The 22,715-nt window shown below is 42.2% G+C and overlaps 2 protein-coding genes across 17 annotated transcripts in view; both read right to left on the reverse strand.

Moving 5' to 3' along the window:
- LOC120400888 (centromere protein J-like) overlaps window positions 1–2,112 on the reverse strand; it is a 124,520-nt gene extending 122,408 nt beyond the window's left edge. For 4 of the 13 annotated variants that reach the window (XM_039530168.1, XM_039530166.1, XM_039530155.1 and 1 more), the window contains exons 1-2: window positions 2,006–2,112; window positions 1,478–1,558 (exon numbers count right to left, since the gene is read on the reverse strand). The gene's annotated coding sequence lies outside the window, so the exon portion shown is untranslated. Of the gene's footprint in view, window positions 1–1,265; window positions 1,563–1,656; window positions 1,679–1,967 lie in introns of those variants that run through there. The other 9 variants (XM_039530157.1, XM_039530159.1, XM_039530161.1 and 6 more) reach the window with 9 other exon arrangements.
- Window positions 2,113–9,684: 7,572 nt separating this feature from the next.
- Window positions 9,685–22,512, reverse strand: LOC120400114 (C-C chemokine receptor type 6-like). 4 transcript variants are annotated; one of them, XM_039528491.1, is made up of 6 exons: window positions 22,415–22,512; window positions 19,950–20,046; window positions 18,293–18,338; window positions 17,201–17,299; window positions 14,326–14,397; window positions 9,685–12,590 (listed from the first exon to the last, which is right to left on the reverse strand). In XM_039528491.1, the coding sequence occupies exons 5-6, from the start codon at window positions 14,332–14,334 to the stop codon at window positions 11,505–11,507; spliced, it is 1,095 nt and encodes a 364-aa protein (XP_039384425.1). In that variant the 5' UTR covers window positions 14,335–14,397; window positions 17,201–17,299; window positions 18,293–18,338; window positions 19,950–20,046; window positions 22,415–22,512; the 3' UTR covers window positions 9,685–11,504. The 4 variants fall into 4 exon arrangements, with proteins under 4 accessions (XP_039384425.1, XP_039384424.1, XP_039384426.1 ...); XM_039528490.1 differs by lacking the exon at window positions 19,950–20,046 and having other exon boundaries at window positions 22,415–22,484; XM_039528492.1 differs by lacking the exons at window positions 18,293–18,338; window positions 19,950–20,046 and having other exon boundaries at window positions 22,415–22,480.
- Between the last annotated feature and the right edge of the window lie 203 nt (window positions 22,513–22,715).

A 22,715-nucleotide genomic window follows, 5' to 3' on the forward strand; every position in this document is an offset into this window, starting at 1 on the left:
CCCGATCAATTGGCAGGGGGGGATAGCCAAATTTGAGAATCCTGCCAGAGTTCAGGTCTGAGCTAGGTGCTGAGCAGCTCAGCAGCATCAGGAATTAGGCAGTTTTGCACATTCTCACCAGCAGAAAGTTAGGGAAACCTAGGGAATTTAGGTGGCAGTTGAGCCACGGTTCTGAGGAGCTCAGTAGCACCTAAATGTTGGCTTTAAGCATGTACAGTGGGAGTTAAGCACCTAAGTCCTTTTGTGGATTTAGTTCCAGGTGCTTTTTTTATTGCTCCTCTGACTAAACTGAATGCCAAGAGGAATACAAAGAAGGCAGAAGAAACTCTCCAAGTATGGTTCTATCCTGAAAATAACTGTAAAAGCTCTACTCTCTTATGGTCTAATCCTGAGCCTCTCAAATCAATGGATGCAGCTTCAGGTCCTTACTTAACAGATCTGATCCTTGTGAATATTCAGTCACATCCATGTCTAGTGTTGAAAAAAATATTTTTTTATTACTCTTTACCACTCTGAGCCCTGCAAACCCAACTCAGCCCTAAGAGACTGAAGTGGATTCATGCATCAAAAACAGAACTGCTACTTCGGCTCCATTTTCAAGGCTGCTCGTGCAAACCAAATGCCTTCAAATTATGTACTCAGGTTGAACTCTGGTTCAGTAGCTCCTAGGCTAGGGGAAGGGCCAATTGACATAGGCAGGCTTGCGCCCACCCACCACCAGGATTCAATTGTTACACTTGGGCAAACAGGCTGTACAGGTGTCAGTAAGGGCAGAAAAACAGAGTAAGAGGATAAAGTGGGAGGGGAAAACAGAGAAAAAGAATCAGGCTGGTAGCTTAAGGCCTGTTGAAATGAACCTACCCTTAAAATGTAGGTCTTCCCATCTGAAAGGCATTTGGGGGTAGGTGAAAAAGCCCTGACTTCCACAGACATATCTTGAGAATTAAGAAAATTGCAAACAAGTGCTCCTTGTGAAGTCTCTTGCAAGAGGAAGTACCTCCTTTAGAGTCCCATAATTTTTTACCTTTATTTCCTCTATATTTGATAGGCCAATGGCTTAAGTCTCTTCAGTATTTTGCTCTTTGACTTTTATGAGCTACTAGTCACAAGTCATACTTTCAAATTGTAGCTATCAGTTATATTCAAGACAAAAACCATAAGAACCTGAAACTACAGAAAGCTGCCTATTCAGGAAGCAGATTGAATTAATTTCATAATGCATTTGAGTGGATGTGCTTTAGCTGCTTTTTCTACTTTTCCCTCACCTTATTCCTTCCAGAGGTAGATGGGTCATCTCTGGGATACTCGGACATAACTGTACCTCCAAGGGATTTGTTAAGGGATCTTTGCACCAGAACAATCAGTAAATCAAGTCACCTACCTAATCTAATTTGCTCTCACAAAATTCATTTATCTTTGGTTAATTTGAGAACACTCTTCATCAGAAAAATATGGAGAATGTGAGACTCTTACATACAATTTGTTCTTTCCTCCTGTTTGCTAAGTGGTTGATTTGTTTCTTTTCCTAGGGGAGGAGTAGGTAGATTTCAGTCTGAATCTGGGGAGGGAAACTTATTTTATTTCTCCTTACTCTCTTCATTCCAGATGCTCCTTACTTATGTTAATTATTATAATTCATGTGCTCTGCAGTGCAATTATTACCTACACTACAGCTGCCTGCAGCATGGCCTGGATCATCCCAAGCCATGGAGGAAGAGGCAGCAACGGTGAAAGAAGAGCTACTATCAGCCCCCCTCTGGACCTGCCTCGCTGACAGTGACACTCCCCGCATCCTATAATCCCGTACGGCCCCCTCCCCCACGGCCTTCCCTTCCCCCCAAATCACTCCTCACCCCTCCCCGTAACTATCACCCCTTCCCCAGCCCGGTCCCACATCACCCCAGAGTCCTGCCCCGCCCCCACACATCACCCCTTCCCCACCCACTGCCCCTCCCCGCGGCCCTTACCCAAAGCCATGCCCCGCATCACCCCTCCCCCCACACACCGCTCTACGGCCGCTCCCCTGGAGGAAATGGCGAGGACGCTGCCGCCGCCGCCGTTATTCCCCCGCAGGCCGGGGGCGGGGCCGAGCCAGGCGCGCGGGTGGAGCGCGGGGGAGGGGGCGGAACAAGCGGGGCGGAGGCCGGCCCCGCCCACCTATGGGGCGCACGCGGCCCCGCTCCAACTCGGGGGGGGGGGGGGAGGAGTGGGAAGCGAGCTGGGGGTGTGGCCGGGACCTGATTCCCTGCGGGGCGAGGCGGGGCAGAGACGGGGGCGGGGCTGAGGGATGTGGGAGGCAGCTCCTGGCTCTCGGGGGCTGCTGCCCTGGGGAGTGGGGTAGGTGCTGCGTGCCCCTGGGGGTTGCCCTGCCCAGGGTCCGTGCGCATGGCAGTGGTGGCGCACCGGGGGGGGTCCACCAGGCCTGGAGCTACTCTGTAAAGTAACCAGGTCCAGGCTTGGGAGCCACCCGCGGGCTGCCAGGCAGCCTTCCACCCCAATTGAAATACCCAATGGCACAAGTAGAAATCATTTCTTGCCCGTACTGCTCTCATGGGAGGGACACAAGGGGGGGCACGTAACCTCCTCACGTGACCATCCATGTAACTCTTCCCCCCAGCCCAGGGCCCCCATGCTCGCCCCATCCCCTCTGATACCCTCCTTTGCAGGGCCGGCTCCAGACCCCAGCACGCCAAGCGCGCGCTTGTGGTGGCGTCCCGCGGGAGGGCGGCAGGCGGCTCCGGTGGACTTCACTCAGACGTGCCTGTGGAGGGTCCGTTGGTCCCGCGGCTCCGGTGGAGCATCCGCAGACGTGCCTGTGGGAGGTTCACCAGAGCCACGGGACCAGCGGACCCTCCGCAGGCACGTCTGCGGGAGGTTCACCGGAGCCGCGGGACCAGCGGACCCTCCGCAGGTACGCCTGCGGGAGGTCCACCGGAGCCGCGGGACCGGCGACCGCCAGAGCGCCCCCTGCGGCGTGCCGCCCTGCTTGGGGCGGCGCAATTCCTAGAGCCACCCCTGCTCCTTTGTATATACAAACATCAACATGCTTAACTACACCGCTACCCCCATATAACACAAATTCGGATATAATGCGGTAAAGCAGTGCTCCGGCGGGGCTGCACATTCTGGCAGATCAAAGCAAGTTCGATATAATGCAGTTTCACCTATAACGCGGTAAGATTTTTTTGGCTCTCGAGGACAGCATTATATTGAGGTAGCGGTGTACTCACTTTCTCCCAAATATGTAGTATTCAGTCTGTTTATCTGGAATATGGAAGTTGGGTGAGAAGTCATTTCAGCGTATGTATGACTTATTAAAAGACAAATTTTAAGTAGAACTGTATCCTAAACTGCTTTATGGTATTGTACCCAAACATTGCATTTCAAGAGGGATTCAACTTCCTTTATAGGAACAGACTCCTGAAACTTTTACCAGCCCACAAAAGTGGTCCATAGTCATGCAAATAGCCTCATTGTCTTCAGTGGAATTGAGCAAATGATTAAGGGTTTGCAGGATTAGGTTCCAAGTTTGTAAATTGTTATGGAGGAAACTGACAATGCCTGAATTGTCAGATGAGAAGGAGCTTCATTCGAATAAAGGTGGGCAAATGTGTGATAAGTCTTAGCTCCATTGCTAAGATGAGGAAAATATTTTCAACAAAGTTCTTGGCAGATTCCTGAGGCAGTTGGCTGGTTTAAGGCTGTCAGTGTCTGGCATTATAATCTTCACTTATAGTTCTCTCATCCACAAAGCTGGAAAATGAGGCATTTGTTTTCTTTGTTTTGCTGCTCCAGTTCCAGTTAACAAAATGCATGTTAGACTAGTTTGGCTGCAAAGAGGAATTTTAGGTACAGCAGGGACAACACCTGATTCCCATCAGGCTGCAGAACTGGGCTGACATCAGAATCCAAATATCCTCTGGTCAGTGCAAGCAGAGGCATTCCTCTAATGATTTGGACTTGATGTGATGCAGTATGGATGTCATGAATAATTCAGACCAATGGGGAGAACCATAACAACAAACACTTTTTAAACAACTTCCGTCCCCCCGCCCCTCCCCTCTTGAGGACTCCTGACCAACTTAACAGCACAATACATATGCTAACAAGCTTAAACAAAGCCTTTGTTTAAGTTTGTTAACAGCACAATATGTATGCTAAAGTGATATAAAGAATGAATGTCCTTCCCAGCTGCGTTCTCTTCCTTTAAGGAACAGAGTGCAGCCCTCCCCCCCTGAGGGGGAGGGGGCTAGCCCCAAGTCTTTCCGGTACCCTGTAGCCACTAAAAATCTCTTGCCGGTACTGCGTACTGGAGGGTACCCCCCTATTTGCACCCCTGGAAATACCCCTCCCCCCCAATGTACAAACAGCTCCTCACGATGCAGGGAGTCTGCTTAGCACTCGCATACCTGGCTGAGTGTTCTTGGATGCCTGGTGGTTGGTAGGGGACATGGTTACAAACGCTATAAAGGAGCCAATCTTTTTGCATAAAGACCCTTTTTTCCTATGTACAGTCCTTGGGCAACACTTCCAGGAGACAGACGATGTTGTCTGTTTTGTCAGCAGCCCTCACGTTTCACTCACTACATATCAGACATCAAGTAAGGAATTGCACCTTGGTAATGAGGGCAAACCGTGAGTAAAAGTGTAAGGAGGACGTGGAAAATGTCATTCTTGAGGTGCTATCAACAGCCCAATCAAGCACAGCAGAAGGTGTTTTTTTGCACAGGACTTCCGCTTTAAGTGAGGGTAATGTAGCAGATGATAGCAAGATTGCTAAGAAATCTCCAATTAATCTCGCTTTCCATATATTTGAGACAAAGGCCAACATTTTCAAACCTGGGTTCCTAAAGGCACATTTGTAAACTTAAAAGCAGCTTGATTTTCAGTAGTTTGAATCATCCACTTTACTGGAGGTTATGACTCCATTTTTTCCCCTGATGCCTAAATGATAGATTTGGGAGTTTTAATTTAAAGCGCCCAGGTTTGAAAATTTTGGCCAAAGGTTCCACTTCTGCTTTTATTTAAACTCAGATTGGCTTCAAAGAAAGCAGGCTTGGATCCCAAAGGAATTTATCAAGTCACTTTGTTGATGAGGAGTGTTTCATTCACTTTTATTTCTTTATTATGGCTGAGTCAATAAAGTGATAAGTATAATGATAAAATCCTGGAGTTTGTAATTCCTGTGGCTTTTATTTTTCCTTTTGATTAATTGTGTGTGTGTGTGTGTGTGTGTGTGTGTGTGTGTGTGTGTGTGTGGTGGGGAGGTAAGGGGGTGGGAGTGTTTCAATACAAAAAATAACAGTACAGGAAGTTATACAACAAAAAATTGTTAGCAAAGGAAAATATGAATGATGCCTCACCAATCTATTAGAATTCTTTGAGGGTGTCAGCAAGCATGTGGACAAGCATGATTTAGTTGCTATAGTGTACTTGGACTTTCAGAAAGCCTTTGACAAGGTCCCACACCAAAGGCTCTTAAGCAAGTAAGCAGTCATGAGTAAGGCTGAGAGTTTGTCACGGAGGTCACGGAAGTTACAAATTCCATGACTTTCCGGGACCTCCGGGATTTCTGCAGCCGCCAGCGTGGCTGGACCAGGGGCTGCCTGAGGAGTTTGGGCAGCCCCTGGGCCAGCTGACCTGGCCACTGCTAAGGCAGTCTTGGGCCATCGCCCCCTTCGCTTCCCACCCCCCAGCAGCAAGATTTTGAGAACATGTGGAAGGGGGCTCAGGACTGGGGGTTGGGCGCAGGTGGGGATGAGGCGGGCTGTGGGCGGTGCTTACCCTGGGAGGCTCCCCGGAAGCAGTGACATCCCCTTCCCTCAGCTCCTAGCAAATGGCTTTGCATGCTGCCTCTGCCTGCAGGCACCGCCCCCGCAGCTCCTATTGGCCGTGGTTTCCAGCCAATGGGAGCTGTGGAGCCAGTGGTTGGGCAGCGCACGAAGCTAGGAGCTAAGGGAGGGACATGTTGCCGCTTCTGGGGAGCTATGAGGAGCTGGATAGGGATCCTGTCAGCCCCGCCAATCCCTTCACCCCCCAGCATCAGCGGTGGCCCGCCCCCACCCCCCACACACACTAGTGAGGTCCCAGGCAACCCCTCCCCAAGCACCCATGGCGCTCCCAAGACTGCCGCCCTGCCCCCACAATATTTAGTCAGGGGTATATAGTACAAGTCACAGACAGGTGGTCATGGGTTGTGAATTTTTGCTTATTGCCTGTGACCTGAACATGACTTTTACTAAAAATACCCATAACTAAAACTTAGCTTTAATCATGAGCTAAGAGGGAAGGACCTCTCATGCATCAGTATCTGGTTAAAAGGTAGGAAACAAAAGATAGGAATAAATGGTCAGTTTTCAGAATGGAAAGTGGTCAGTAGTGGAGTTCCCTCAGGATATGTACTGGGACCGGTGCTGTTCAGTATAATCATAAATTATCTGGAAAAGGAGTAAGTAGTGATGTGATGAAGTTTGCAGATGATACCAAATTACTCACGATAGTTAAGTCTAAAGCTGACTGAAGAGGTACAAAGGCATCTCACAAAACTGGGTGACTGAGCAACAAAATGGCAGATGAAATTCAATGTTGATAAGTGCAAAGTAATGCACCTTGGAAAACATAATCCTAACAATACATACAAAATGATGAGTTCTAAATTAGCTGTTACCATTCAAGAAAGAGACCTTGGAGTCATCATGGATAATTTTCTGAAAACATCTGCTCAGTGTGCAACAGGAGTAAAAGAAGCTAACAGAATGTTAGGAACCATTAAGAAAGGGATAGCTAATAAAACAGAAAATATCATAATGCCACACTATAAATCCATGGTATCCCCACACCTTGAATACTAAGTGCTGTTCTGGTTTTCCCATCTCAGAAATGATGAGGTAGAATTAGAAAAGGTACAGAGAAAGACAACAAATCTGATTGCGGGTGTTGGACTCGTGTTCCATACAAGGAGTGATTAAGAAGACTGGGACTGTTCATCTTAGAAAAGAGATAACTGAGGGGTCGATAGGATAGAGGTCTATAAAATCATGAATGGAAAAAGTGAGTAGGGAAGTGTTATTTACCCCTTTATATAGCACAGGAATCAAGGGTTACCTCATGAAATTATTAGGCAGCAGGTTTAAAATAAACATAAGGCAACATTTTTTCACACAACACAGTCTACCTTTGGAACTCATTGCCGGAGGATGTTGTGAAGGCCAAAAGTATAACCGGGTTAACAGAAAAATTAGATAAGTTCACGGAGGATAGGACCATCAATGGCTGTTAGCCAAGATGGTCAGGGACACAACCCCATGCCCCAGGTGTCCCAGAACCTCTGACTGCCAGAAGCAGGGACTGGAGGAACGATGGGTCACTCAACAATTTCCTAATCCTGTTCATTCCCTCCGAAAGACAGGATACTGGGCTTGATGGACCACTGTTCTGACCCAGTATTGGCATTCTTATGTTTTTATAACAATGAAGATATATACGTGATAACGACACTGTGACTTCTGGGTGGCTTGCAGTTTGTATTCTGCTTATCAAGCACCTTAGTATGTATTTTTGTTACTTCCCCTTGACCACTGTGTACAGACATCTTTGAAACAAACTATGATCCATTTATTTAGCTGTCTGGCAACAAATACAGCATTGAGTTCTATAAATTTTGTGTAGTCTATTTAGTGATACCTACAGCTTCTAATATGCTAATCACTAGGCTCCAGATCATTCCCACTGACAGCAAACCTCAAAAAAGTTTCTTCCAAATTTTTCTGTTGAGGGGGTCGAGTTTAAACACACTCACACAGGATAAGCACACAAACCCTGCAGGATCCCTTGAGATCTGTGCAGATTTTGGTGATCCTGTGGAGCACAGCTTCATCTTCATGGAGGTTCTGTGTCTCTACACCTACTCCAGGACCCTCCCCCATTCACTCAGACTCATTGGTGGCAAAGTTTCTCCTGCCAGCAACTATCCTCAGAACTATTTTAAAAGGGAGAGGCTAGGGAAGGGATAATGTGTGTCTACTCAGTCTTTTCACTCCTACTGCCTTGTTGCTTGCAGATCCCCAGTCCTTTCCTCTGTGGTCAGGAGACAGTGTCAAAGTCTGTCCACCCCTCATTCCCAACCCACCTCACCTCCAGACTGACTGGAGCAGATCCGGAGGGTCTCCCCTGCACAGGGGTCACAGGGATAAAACAAGGTGCCAGGATTGGAAGTGCTTCCTCAAGTCCTCTATCATTTCAAAATCATCACTCACACACCACAATTTAATAATATGCAAACCATTGTGGGATTTGTGTGAAGAAAAGCACACAAAATTCAATAAGGAACTAAGTTCCCGCTAAGCTGCGTGACCGAACAGCAGGCTATCAAGGGCCATACAGGCGGGAGAGGCACCTCTTCCCCGGCCCTGGAGTTGCCGCAGCCGGGAAGAGGTGCCTCTCCCCCAGCCCTGGAGCTGCCGCGGCTGACAAGAGGCACCTCTCTCCCGGACCCGGAGCTGCCGTGGCGAGGAGGGCTTGGAGGAGTCCTCTCTCCCAGCAAAAGCCCCGAGGGAGCCTGCATCCCAAACCCCTCATCCCCAGCCCCACCCCAGAGCCCACATCCCCGCCACCCAACCCTTTGGCCCTGAGCCCCCTCACACATCCCAAACTCCTTGGCCCCAACCCCGCCACTTATCACCTCCATATTGGTGCACATAACAAAATTCATTCCACACATGGATGTAAAAAATTAGAGGGAACATTGATAAGGAGTTTATCTTTTTTAATATACACAGAATATGAACTATAATAAGCATATCTTATTTATACAGCTTTTTCAAACACTACCTTGGAAATCTGTTACAGTTCCAGGTTAATTTGCAAAAATCATAGAAGTAATATTAAACACATTTTAAATGATATTTTCTACTATAAACAGCAAAATACAGTTCAAAATCTTGTATCTAATGATAGGGGAAGGAGGAAACATTGAATAGGCTTTATAATACAGCTTTTAGAATGAATAAGGAATTTTCAATGTAGGCAAGTGACCCTGTTTCAGCTATTTAACATTAGGATAATGAAGATGAAACTGTATTATTTTTCTGCCAATCCGTTATCAAACTTTTATTTGCTGGAATTTCTACTAGTAAGAATGCTTTCCTATATATGAATAAATCTATGTGTATATATATATATATATATATATATATATATATATATATATGTTTATATATATATATATATATATATATATATATATATTGTATTTTTGTATCATGTTTGTATAATTTACAGTTAATTAACAATAAAAGCCATATCTAATTTCAAAATTTGAAGAGAGAGAAAAATCAGACTGGTGTCTATAAAATCATGACTGGTGTAGAGAAAGTGGATAAGGAAGTATTGTTTACTACTTCTGATAACACAAGAACTAGGGGTCACCAAATGAAATTAATAGGCATCAGGTTTAAAACAAATAAAAGGAAGTATTCTTTCACACAACGCACAGTCAACCTGTGGAACTCCTTGCCAGAGGATGTTGTAAAGGCCAAGACCATAACAGGGTTCAAAAAAGACCTAGATAAGTTCATGGAGGATAGGTCCATCAATGGCTATTAGCCGGGATGGGCAGGAATGGTGTCCTACTCTGTTTGCCAGAAGCTGGGAATTAGCGACAGGGGATGGATCACCTGATGAATACCTGTTCAGTTCATTCCCTCTGGGGCACCTGGCACTGGCTACTGTCGGAAGACAGGATACTGGGCTAGATGGACCTTTGCTCTGACCCAGTATGGCCACTCTTATGTTCTTCAGAAAAAAATAGACTTAACATTTATATCTGAAAATCTCAAACTACTTTACAAACATCGATGAATTGCTCCAATAAGAACAGTCCCCATGTAGCATAACTCATCTGTGTTCTCCCACAGTACCCCATCAGCACCAGCAGTACAGCTCTTGGCCCTCTCATGCTGCCACTGACAGGCACTCTGCTGGCTCCAATCTGCTCCACCTTCCACAACCAGTTAAAATCACGCAAGGGTAGTTACTCTGCCAAAGCCAAAACTTATACTGATTTGAGAAGGGAACAGTCCACATGCAGAAACTATTCCCCAGACATCTATCGGAATCTAGCTAGTCACTTCCCCGCATTTCAGCGGTTCTGCAAAGGAGCTGTGCTTGTAGAGAGTGAAGCAAAGCAGCTGCTTTTGCTCCTTTCTACACTTTTCCCCCCACCCTCCATTTCAGACTGAAATTGATTGCCTGCTAGTAACTTCAGAACCAAAATCATTCCCTCAAAGATTCCAAGCTCCTGTCTAGAATATTCTCCTACCAATCCGTTTATGAAGGAATGGGACTTCTTCTCTGGTTCTCTTCTGACCTCTGTTGCAATTTTATGAGCTCCCACAGCAAACAGAACTTTTAATTAACTAAACAGATGTATCAAAGAAACTGTAACAACTGTTTTAAGGTAGCTGTGCTATTTACATATTTTTCTGAGTGTTGTGCATAATTTAAAAAGTCAGTTAAGTAGCATCCTGAATCTTTATTGTTGAAATCTTGTGTAAATATAAAATGTGAAAAAAGCTAAATTGCATAACAGATGTATCCCAGTTTAATGCTGGATGATGATTACGCTGTACTGTATGCCTCCAGCACTGACTAATAATTCTTACGGTTTATTGTATAAGTATTCAATGTTTATTCGTAACTGGTCAAATACTAAAGTCCTTACTCAGTATTAACTCTGGCAGACTTTATACTGCAGTCAATGCGCCAAATTCTGCTCTCAAGCATATCAATTTGTGAAGTCTGTGGTGTTACTCCAGATTTGCATCAGTTTAGCAGGTAGCACAACTGAGTCCAACAGAAATTTTAATGACTAATAAGTACTGAGAAAAGACTTCAGGATTTTTCTCCATGTCACTGTTTGTCCAATAAAATAAAATATCCAAGTATCAAGTGAGCCAAATACTGCCCTGTTAGGCCATCTTCAATGAAAAACAGAAATCACTCCTGTGAGTTTAAAATTTCATTTAATAAAGCAAATAGAAAAATATTCAGAGTGGTGCTTTGGCCTTTCTCAAGGACAAATTTACAAAATGGTTAGTTTTAGAGGAATCTACAACCTGAATTCTATTAAAATTGTTATGATATGAGATAGCTGACTGGAGCCCTGTTTTAAAACCAAAATACCAAGGCAATGTTCAAATCAAACTTGCAATTTTTCATTAGAATGAAGGCAGTTGCTTGATAAATTTAGCTTTCTGGAGAATTCTAAGTGCCTGTATTTGAAAACAGCATAAACATTAGCTAGACAGTGATTAATACGAGTTTTCCATAGTTGTGTCATTCTTCTGTTATGTTAATTGTTTTGAGGGAGGGAGCTGTAGATCATAGAAATTACTATTTAGGGTGTCGGAAAGTCAAAATCACTAGCTGTGACATGAATAATGAGATTGGTTTGGATTGTTGAATGAATATAATCAAAGCTCCTCCGTAATAATGTTGCAATTATATTACATAGTAAAGGATGACACATTGTCACTCATAATTTCACTTGTCTGCCTTGAGTGATAGGTATCAGAACTTATCCTTGAACTCTTGGTCTTGTATTTCTTGTATCTCAGGCACCAAAGGTCCTTCATTATATTCACAAAGTAACTTCTAAATTTCACCCCAATAAAAGCGTAGAGCACTGGGTTCAAACAACAATGGAAGAAGGCCAGGACTTCTGTAATGTACTTTGCAAAGGCTATTTGCTTTTCACTATCACACAGTTTATTCAATTTACCCATATTTTTGGCAGTCACAAGAAGAACCATGTTATATGGTACCTGGCAAACCAGGAAAACAATCACAATTAATACAATCAGACATATTGCTTTGTTTCTTTTGGAATTCTGAGCTTTCACCAAGGTTTTGACAATGAATGCATAGCAAAATACCATAAACAGCAGAGGGATAAAAAATCCAAATAGAAGTTGCATACCCAGCAGCAATAATTTCAAAGTAGTGCCTTTTGTCTCTGTATTGGATCTGTGTTCACAAATCTCTTCTGTTTCATTGACGGAGTGGCTGTAGCTTTGACTGAATATGAAAGTGGAAGTGGAAATTAAAATTGACGATATCCATACAGTCAAACAGATCAGTCTACTGTATGCTAGCGTTCTAGCCCGAAGTTTAAATGACTTTGTTGCCTGTACAATAGCAATGTATCGGTCCATACTGATAAAGGCCAAGAGTAGCATACCACAATTGAAGTTGATTGCATAAATACCTCTGGTAATTTTGCATATGAAGTCACCAAAGATCCATTTTTCAGCAGCATAATTCACTGCCCAGAATGGAAGAGTGAGAACAAACAATATGTCTGCTATGGCCATGTTGAAGAGGTATATATCTGTCATAGACTTGGGTTTTTTATATAAAGCAAAGGTCATTACTACAAAGATGTTACCCACTAAGCCTAAGACACATATAATTGAGTATGCAATTGGCAAAAATACTTTTGTGAAGTTTCTGACTTCCCCCTTGTCACATGGTGTTGCAATTTGATCATAATCAAATGAATAGTTTGGATATTCTGTGTAGTTGAGTTCTACCTGCAAAAACAATACAGACAGTTAGTGTAAACATTAGTGCTCATTTCTGCAAGTTCTCTTTATTGCATAAACAGTGGAGAATTGATGGTATGAGACAGAAAGGATCAAATTCTGCTTTTAGATACATCCCGGTGTCTCAATAAAAGTCATGGAAATATTTGGCCCCAACAGTGTTTGAAAGTTAAGCATACAAATACTACTCCCGGTCACTTCTCTTCCAAATCCACCTTTTCCTCACAGGGCCGCCCAGAGAGGGGGGCAAGTGGGGCAATTTGCCCCGGGCCCGAGGCCCCGCAGGGGCCCCCACGAGAGTTTTTTGGGTCCCCTGGAGCGGGGTCCTTCACTCGCTCTGGGGGCCCCGGAAAACTCTTGCGGGGCCCAGGCCCCCGGAGCTTCTTCCACTCCAGGACTTCGGCAGTGGGGAGTCCTTCCGCTCCGGGGTGGAAGGACCCCCTGCCGCCGAATTACCGCCGAAGTGGGACCCGCTACCGAAGTGCAGCCAGGTCTTTGGTGGTAATTCAGCGGCAGGGGGTCCTTCCGCTCTGGGACCCGCCGCCGAAGTGCCCCGAAGACCCGCGGCAGGGATCCTCCACCGCCGAATTACCGCCGAAGACCCGGCTGCACTTTGGCGGTGGGTCCCGCTTCAGCAGTAATTCGGCAGCGGGGGGCCCAGACCTGGCTCTTCGGGGCACTTCGGCGGCAGGTCCCAGAGTGGAAGGACCCCCCCCACCCCCGAATTACCACCAAAGTGGGGGGCCCCCACCGCCGAAGACCCCAGACCCGCTGAGTCCTCTGGGCGGCCCTGTTTCCTCATCATCCTGACCACCAAAATCCTTGTGCATTCCAGTGATATGCTGTCAAAACTCTAACAAAGGGCTCCCTCAGAAATGTTCTGCTTCAGTTGGTGATACATAAAAAGTTCTCTAAATAAAATTCTCTCTCCCCCACTGCATACTTGCACTGAGCACAGCTCAGACAATCCAGATCTTTATTGTCTCCTCCAGCATTAGTTCTTTCCCACAACTGTGAAAATACACTATTTAAACAGAAGATTTTTCTCAAAATGACAGATGTGTTTGAAGGAGTCAGGAGAACAGCTGAAAAATAACTCAGAGACTTTAAGGTCAGAAAGGACCCTCATGATCATCTAGTTTGACCTCCTGCAAGCCACGGAACCTCACCCACCCACTCCTGTGATAGACCCCTAACTACTGGCTGAGTTACTGAACTCCTCAAATCATGATTTAAAGACTTCAAGTTACAAAGAATCCACCATTTACATAACATGGTCCCTAACCTTGAATGTTGTTTTACCATATTTACAAGTCTTTCTTCTAGCATAGCATATTTGTTGTTTTTCTTGCACTTTAGCAATATTACTAAGAGCCAGTGAAATATCAGCATTCTTTCTAGCATTCAAATTAGCGCTGTACTCCTTGTAGTATTGTTCATTGAGTTCTTGGAAATATGGTGGCCAATGAGCATAATAAAATCGTAACTGAACTATTATGTGGGGGAGATAATCTTCTGGAATAGACCACAGAACTCCCTATGAAAACTTCAGCAGGATATCCAGTGACAACACAGTCTATGAAACATCACATCATCACAAATAACTCTCATTAGTCAATCACTCCCAAGGTCATAACAATTTGTCCAGCACTTCATAGAACTGCCACTTCCAAATCAACTGTTTCATTGGTCTATTAATACACTTCACCAATACACTGCTTACCTCATTCATTTTGGAGATGTGCTTCTGATGAGAAAAGAATTGGTGAGAACAGTTCTGGTATCCTCAGAGTGCCTGTGTAGGAGGGAAGTGGATTGGATCAGGAGAGCAAAACAAGAAGTGTCAAGAGATCAAAACAAGAAATATGCAGCAACAGAGAAAACTAAGACTAACAAAATTCATCAAAATATATTGTTTTCACTGAGATGTTCTGGTTTTGATGAAGTCTTAATTGAAAAGGTAGGAAGTTTTTTGAGGCAGGGGAAAGTGAGTTTTATACAATATTCTAGAGCCTGGTGGTTAGGGCATTGGCCTGTGATGTAGAAGACTCAGATTCAAGTTCCTGCTCTGCCAGATTCAGAGTGATCTGGGATAAAAAACTCTGCTGGGGAGCAGGGACTTGAAACTGGGGTCTCCCCCACCACAGGCCAGTGTCTTACCCATGCACTCTTCCTTAATGTTTGTGAAAATGTTTGAAAGGTTTTGCTTTCATGCCAAAATGCAGAACAAAAACTAATTTCAACACCTCAGCAAGTTGCCGCGAAACAGCATTGTTCTCTGGTCAACTGTAGTTGAAGGTGATAGTAATGTTGAAATGAAATTGAATGTGTTTGTGTTGGTGAGGCAGAGTGGTAGTGGACTAACACTTGGAGACTAGTATTAGTTGTGTGAATTCTGCCTTAACTTATGATTTCTTTGCTTTTCAGTATTGTGAGGAAACACACACAGTCAACTTTAACTCTAATTGAACAAACTTTTTTTGTGTAGGAATTATTTGGGTTTAAAAAAATTTGATTTTTGGAGCTGTGTGGACTGCAGACTCATTTGTGAAGGGGCTGGAGAGAGAGGCTCTCTGTGAGTGGGACTGAGGAGATGGTCTTTTCTGTGTCAGACCTGGCACGCCCATTAGAGAAAGCTTTAACCAGTGCTCCAACTTCCTTTGCCTGCTTCTCAAAGTTTTAGTTGTGAAGCTGCAGGAGCCTGGAAGCCTGCAGAGTTTGAGCACCTGGTGGAGGAAGCTTTAATACTATTTAAAGCTCTTTCTTGAAAGTATAAACAGGAGCGGCTCTAGGAATTCCGCCACCCCAAGTAGGGCGGCACGCCGCGGGGCGCGCTCTGGAGGTCGCCGGTCCCGCGGCTCTGGGGAACCTCTTGCAGACGTGCCTGCGGAGGGTCCGCTGGTCCCGCGGCTCTGGTGGACCTCCCGCAGGCATGCCTGCGGATGCTCCACCGGAGCCGCGGGACCAGCGGACCCTCCGCAGGCACGTCTGTGGGAGGTTCCCCGGAGCTGCGGGACCAGCGGACCCTCCACAGTCATGCCTGTGGGAGGTCCGCCGGAGCCGCCTGCCGCCCTCCCGGCAAAATGCTGCCCCAAGCGCGCGCTTGGCGTGCTGGGGTCTGGAGCCGGCCCTGAGTATAAAGTTTCAAACCAAACAGATGTGATTGTTTAACAGGCTCCACTGTTTCCCCAGCTCTGCTTCCTGGCCAGGTCCACTCTCAAGACCCTCAGACAGTCTCTATCTGCTCCTTTACATCTTGAGTAGGCACTTTCTGTCTCCATCCAGCCATTGTCATTTGTTCACTGTCCAATCTCCACTGTCCCAGCTGATTTTCTTGTTTGTTGTAAGTATCAGCACTCACATGCAGGACAGCTGCTCCTTCCTGTGCAGGAGACAGGCTGTACCTGAGTCCTTGCTTATAGTTCAGCCAATGAAGCCCTGAATTAAATAACTGTAAGACAGTGCCATCTCTGTCAGTTTCTCCCTAGGTGATTTACCTTGCAATTATATATTAAAAACCACACACTCTGTCACAATTAATCAATGTGAAATCAATTATTTGCCACAATAGTTGTAAAATGCATCTAACAACAAATAAATTGAAAAATTGCATGCAGTGTAAATAGAAATAGTTATGGCTCAAAGTATTTACAGACCATACACATCAATTAAAAAAAATAACCCATGCCTTAGATTTTGGAATAATCTACAAGTGAGTCTGTTCTCAATTCTCAAACTCCAGAGACCCTAAAGATTAGGTTCATCTTCTCCCACCAAGCAAAAAATCAGAAGTGGTGATATAAAAAAGTTTATAACTCAAATGAATTAACAGATTTACTTGAAAAACTCTCATAAATTATAAAAAGTAAATTCTGTCAGTTTGGTGAGGATATAGAATTTAATCCCCATTTTAAATAGGGTGAATAAGGACTGAAGTATTTAACCCTGAGTCCAAAGACTTGCCACACTTCATGCTGACTGCCCTAGGAGCGAATTCAGACCCCATATAAGCAAAAATTTGTTGCCAGTAATAATTCTTCTTAGAGGGCTCTTAACAGGCATTTGGTTAGTGTGCCTGCTTTTGGCTCTATTTTTCTATAATGTATTAAGTAATTATCAGGGGTACGTTTTCATATTGATCCACTAAAAAACATAAGTTCTTTAATAGTGCTTCTATATATATACCCACTCACATATAATCTATACTCTATATGTAATACAAACCCAGCAACATGCTTTTGTTGTGCCATTTTTCCAGTGCATGTACCTCAGTATATTTCATTTCACTATCAACCAATACATGAGTTGTCAAAAGTACTAATAAGATGCAAAGGTAAACAAGTGAATAACCTGTAATTATAACAATATAGACAGAAGAGTCTTATGGGGTGGATAAATGATAAGCCTGGGTAAAGAAGATAGATTTCTGAACGGTAAGAAGTTTTCGGATACTTCAATTAAATCAGTAGGTAACCTACAAACAGTGCTAAAAATCATCACAGCTCCACTTCTTACAATTTCCAGGTGTATGGATTAAATAGATTTGGTCAGACTACTGTTCAAATATTTGCATAGCCTTGTTTTATTTCATTACTCACCAATACAGAAAAATGAAGCATCAGGCAAAGAGGAAGTAGGTATTCTGTTCTGTTGCGGTCACCCTCAACTTCAGTAAAAAGGCATTTGAATATTAGGAACTCGAGAAACAAGAAATAGCAGCATTATTATAAGTAATGGTTAAATTCAAATGATCACCACTTCCTCCTAACATCTAACAACAGTAATCTGTTTTGCATGTAAGGGCAGAGATTCAACAATAGGTGTGTTGTAGATGACAAAACTGGATGTTACATGTTTAGTCATTAGACACTATTAAAATTTTGATAGTTTTGATTAAATGGTCCTACTAGCATTGGAACCAGGGAGAATAGGCCTGTATCTAATAAAATGGCTTCATTTTTAATTAAATAGTTTCATTGTGCTTGGAACATATGAATTATGGCCTCTATCCTGCAAACAATTAAGCAAATACTTAACTTTATGCATAGGAGAGTCCAGTTGAAGTCAATGGGGTTACTGGCAGTATCTATAAAGTTAAACACATCTAAGTGGTTGCAGGATCAGGTCCTGCCTTAGTTACTTAATTGAGCAGTAAATATGTTCTGAAGCACACATAAGATCTTACTACATATTGAGTTCTAAATTTTCCAAATGATGTACCTGAACTATACTCACGCAAAATGTGCACTTGCACAGACAAAACAGGAAAATCTTTGTCCCCTATTTTTGTGCACGTTTGCTATTTATATATTCATAGCTCAGGCACAATGTTAACATTTGTTCTAATTAGCCTTTGAAGGATTTGATTTTATGTTGTATGAATTCTGGATAATATCCATGTTTATTTCCATGCATTTTATTATTCATTTATGTTAATTCAAATGTTTGCAGTAACAGGAAATTAAACACAAAATAAATTGCTCAAATATGAATGATTTACTCAATATTCTGAGTGTAAAATTGTCATAGTTTGTAATATTATTGGATGTCACCAGATGATGCTGTTTCAGTGGGCCTTACAAATTTTGTTTAAATCAATAGGAGGCTAGATCTTGGAGAAATGCTAGATATTGGGTGTGACACAGTTCTTTTTGGAAGTTGAACATACAGCAATAAAGTTGGTTCCCTACCTGAGTTTCTTTGACTGGAATAATTGTATAGATGCCAGGCTGCTGTCTACAGGACGTACCCACAGAATCAAACACATTGCATGGTGTCAAAACATTAAATAACTGATCAAACTATTATGTCAAAAGTCAATAATAATTTATAGTTACTATCCTAGATCTGTTTCTAAGGTCCCCTTCTCCATATAGCAGCATTAAAGGCCCTGAATGGAATTAGGTGATAGAATCCAATCCTTTGCTAACATTACTGACACGAGCACATATACTCTCTTATTAGCCCTCATCTAGTTTTTCCCTTTATATCCACACACACATTTTCATTATTACTGATAAAAACTAGGGCTGTCAAGCAATTAAAAAAATCAATCATGATTAATCGTGCTGTTAAACAACAATAGAATACCATTTATTTTAAATATGTTTGGATGGTTACTACATTTTCAAATATATTAATTTCAATTGCAACACAGAATACAAAATATACAGTACTCACTTTATATTTATTTTTTATTATAAATGCACTGTAAAAATAAAAAATAGTATTTTTCAGTTCACCTAACAAGTACTGTAGTGCAATCTCTTTATCATGAAAGTTGAAATTACAAATGTAAAATTAAGTACAAAAAATAACTGCATTCAAAAACAAAACAATGTAAAACTTTTGAGCCTACAAGTCCACTCAGTACTACTTCTTGTTCAGCCAATTACTAAGATAAATAAGTTTGTTTACATTTGCAGGAGTTAATGCTGCTCACTTTTTGTTTGCAATGTCACCTGAAAGTGAAAACAAGCATTTGCATGGCACTGTTTTAGCTGGAATCACAAGATATTTATGTGCCAGATGCGATAAAGTTTCATATTTCCCTTAATGCTTCAACCACCATTCCAGAGGACATACAAATGTTTAGCATATCTACCATGTAAATACCTTGCAACACCAGCTACAAAAGTGCCATGCAAATGCCTGTTTTCACTTTCAGGTAACATTGTAAATAAGAAGCAAGCAGCAGTATTTCCCGTAAATGTAAACAAACCTGTTTGTCTTAGTGATTGGCAGAATAAGAAGTTGGACTGAGTGGACTTCTAGGCTGTAAAGTTTTATACAGTTTTGTTTTTGACTACAGTTATGTAACAAAAAACAATCTGTATTTGTAAGTTACACTTTCAAGCTAAAGATATTGTACTTCAGTACTTGTATGAAGTGAATTGAAAAATACTATTTCTTTTGTTTATTATTTTTACGGAGCGTATATTTGTAATCAAAATAATAATATAATGTGAGCACTGTGCACTTTGTATTCTTTTTTGTAATTGAAATCAATATTGAAAATGTAGAAAAACATCCACAAATATTTAATAAATTTCAATTGGTATTCTATTGTTATAACTGCGATTAATCATGATTTTTTTTTGTTAATCACACGAGTTAACTGTGATTAATTGACAGCCCTAATACAAAATTTCCTTCAGTTTTTGGTGTGTGAATATGCATGTCAAACAAATAAGGGGTGAAATTAATTTGTGATTTGACTCAATTGACTTAAATGGAGTCATTTTGGGGATGAATTTAGTCACTTTTCATTGTATTGTCTAACCCAAAGTTCCATTTGGATAGGCCTGTGGCAGATTATTAAAGTCATAAAATGGTTGAGAGACTGACCCAGTGTCTAGTGGAGATTGAGGCATGGAAGAGAGAAAGATGTCTGGATCGAGGCTCAGCCAAGACAGAGGTGATGTTGGTAGGCTGGGAGAAACAACTGGAAAAAATGGCAGAGATATCTGCCTCTAAATTCAATTGTTGTTAGTCACTTGAGTTTATAACATAGGGCTTTGCTAGGGCCAACAGCTGCATTTAGAAAATCAGGTGGGAGCAGTGGTTCCCAAGGTATTTTACCATCTATGCCTGGTCTGACAGGTGTGACAGCTTGCTCCCACTATCCATGCCTTTGTCACTTCCAGGTTAGATTATTACAGTGCACTTTATATGAGACTATATCTTAAAATGGTTTGTAAGCTGGAACATGCAGAAGGTGGCTGCTTGGTTTGTAAGTACAGTGTCCTTTAGAAAGCACATAACGCCTGTGCAATGTTATCTGCACTGATTACTTGTGAGCTTACAGACAGATTTAACGATGCTGGTTTTAAATGATATAGCCCTAAATGATATAGAGCCAGTCTATCTGAGTGACGGTCTCCCATCCTATGAAACACTGCCACAGTGGTGGTCAGCAGAGGTACTGATGTGAGTTCACCCTCAATATAACAGAGAAGGTGACTAACAGGCTAACAGAATTCAGAATGGCTCCAGGGCTCTGAAATAGCCCGATTTAGTGACTTTCATGGCATGCGCCAGGGCCCATTTGTTTCACCTGGCCTTTGAAGAGGGGTAGATGGAGCGAGATACTGACGAGGGATAGTATTTAAGCACATGTTAATGGTGTGTTAGAATGCATGAGCTGAGCATATTGCATTTTTGTTTTGTATGTTTAGCTAACTGGCAGGGTGCCCAGAGCTTGTGGATGAGTGTTTTCTACTTATTGCAAAAATAAAAATAAAAAATTGTAGATACAGTAATCTACAATATATAATATATTTGTTTTATGATGTATAAAAATGAACTTATCATTAAAATGTCACAATCTTGTCAGTAAATTAGGTCCCCAAAGGCCTGTTTTAACAGCTGTTAAACTTGTTTTATTAAGAACAAATGAAACCTACAGTTATTACAATCAAGAAATTAAGCAGCTTGGTTAAAAAAGGCTTTTCCTTAAGATCTTATTTGCCAATACTTTTTTTTTAGATTGTTTATTCTGTTTTGCTGTCTAGTGAATGGTTGCATTTCCAAAGGGTCTGATCCAAAACTCACTGAAGTCAATAGAAGTCTTTCAGTAGCTTCACTGGGCTTTGGATCGGGCTCATGATGTGGTTTCTGGACTGTTCTGGAGATATAAATACGGTACTAGTTTTATTTCTAATTCTCTTGCTTCTGAAGTATCAAGCTATAGCATATAACCTCCTCAGTCATTAACAGTTTACATGAAAGTAGCATGTGAAAATGTTTTCATAATGCTGATAGAAATTATTTTCTTTCTAATAAATTATTATAAAATATTTTAAAAATCCCTAATAGGAAATTCTGTTACCTGTTACAATGCATTTGTAAACGGAGGTATAGACAGTTATTTATACCAAGTCATTATTATGGGTGATAGCATGTCTTTGAGGAACTTGCTAAAGAGAAAAGCAGTTTCTATTAATATATAAAACAGATCCCTTGATTCATAACAATCTTGCTTGCCATATTAAAATTTTGGTCCCGATCCTGCCATGAGCCACATCCAGGCAGACCCCTGGCTCACAGAGTGCATTGCAGGATATGGGTCTTTAACATTTCTTCCTTGCCATTAGAAAACTTTTGACAACTTTGGAACGAAAAGGTGATTGTAATTCTTTCAGAGCCGACTTCATTACACAAAGCCAACTCCAGCTCACCTCACTGCTGTGAGTAGTCTGATCAGCTTCAGTGGATTACTCACATGAGTAAAGTAAGCAGGATATGGTAATGGTAATGATTTATATTATTCTAAACTGGATACATAACTCAATAAATGTGCTAGTTTTTAGTCCAGATGCTCACTTCCAAATGAAGAATTCTTCTGCTAGTAATGGGCTTAATTGTCCCTGTCAGGTGCTGGCTCACATTCTAAGCATTTACAAAGCAATGGTACAACTACCTTGGGAGGTAATTAAGTATTATCATCATCACTGTGCTACAGACAGAAAAACAGACCCAGGGTAGCTCCATGACTTTCCCAAAGCCACACAAGGAATTGGTGTCAGTGGTGGAGATGGGAAATCAGAAGATACAGATTTACAATCTGAGCCCTAAGCACATTTGGTTAAAATAAGAGGGATTGTTATTGCCTATTAAGTAGACTGATCAGATGTTCAGCTTGGACACTATACAAAGCATTGCTGATTCTTTTCTGTATTCTAATATTCTCTAATTAAAGTGTGGCTTTTGCTTTTAGTCTGTAATAGACACAATTAGCAGCAATAAAAGCAGACTTTGAAAATGAAGAATTAACTCAATTTTCATTGGCTAAGGTAGCTAGTCTGACTTACCACCACTGCACATCTTCTTTTGACCCATTTATTAAATCCAGACAGCCGTTCAAGCAGACACTAGACTTCTTCAAAGTGTTGTAAGAAGAGGGGTTTTTTTTCTTTTTAAGCCAGCTTACTAAAAATCTGCATGTTATGCAAATGAAACCCCCACACCGTCCTATATTTCAGCTCAAAAGGAAACTTACTCTCATTTTGCTAATATGGTTATTGTGGTTTGTCAAATCTCACCACCTGTGAGCTGTCTGCCACCACTAACTGAATAAAAAAAATATAAAAGGTAAGAAAAATACTGTGCATG

The sequence above is a fragment of the Mauremys reevesii genome, linkage group 3 (genome assembly GCF_016161935.1).
Source record: "Mauremys reevesii isolate NIE-2019 linkage group 3, ASM1616193v1, whole genome shotgun sequence".
NCBI lineage: Eukaryota > Metazoa > Chordata > Testudines > Geoemydidae > Mauremys > Mauremys reevesii.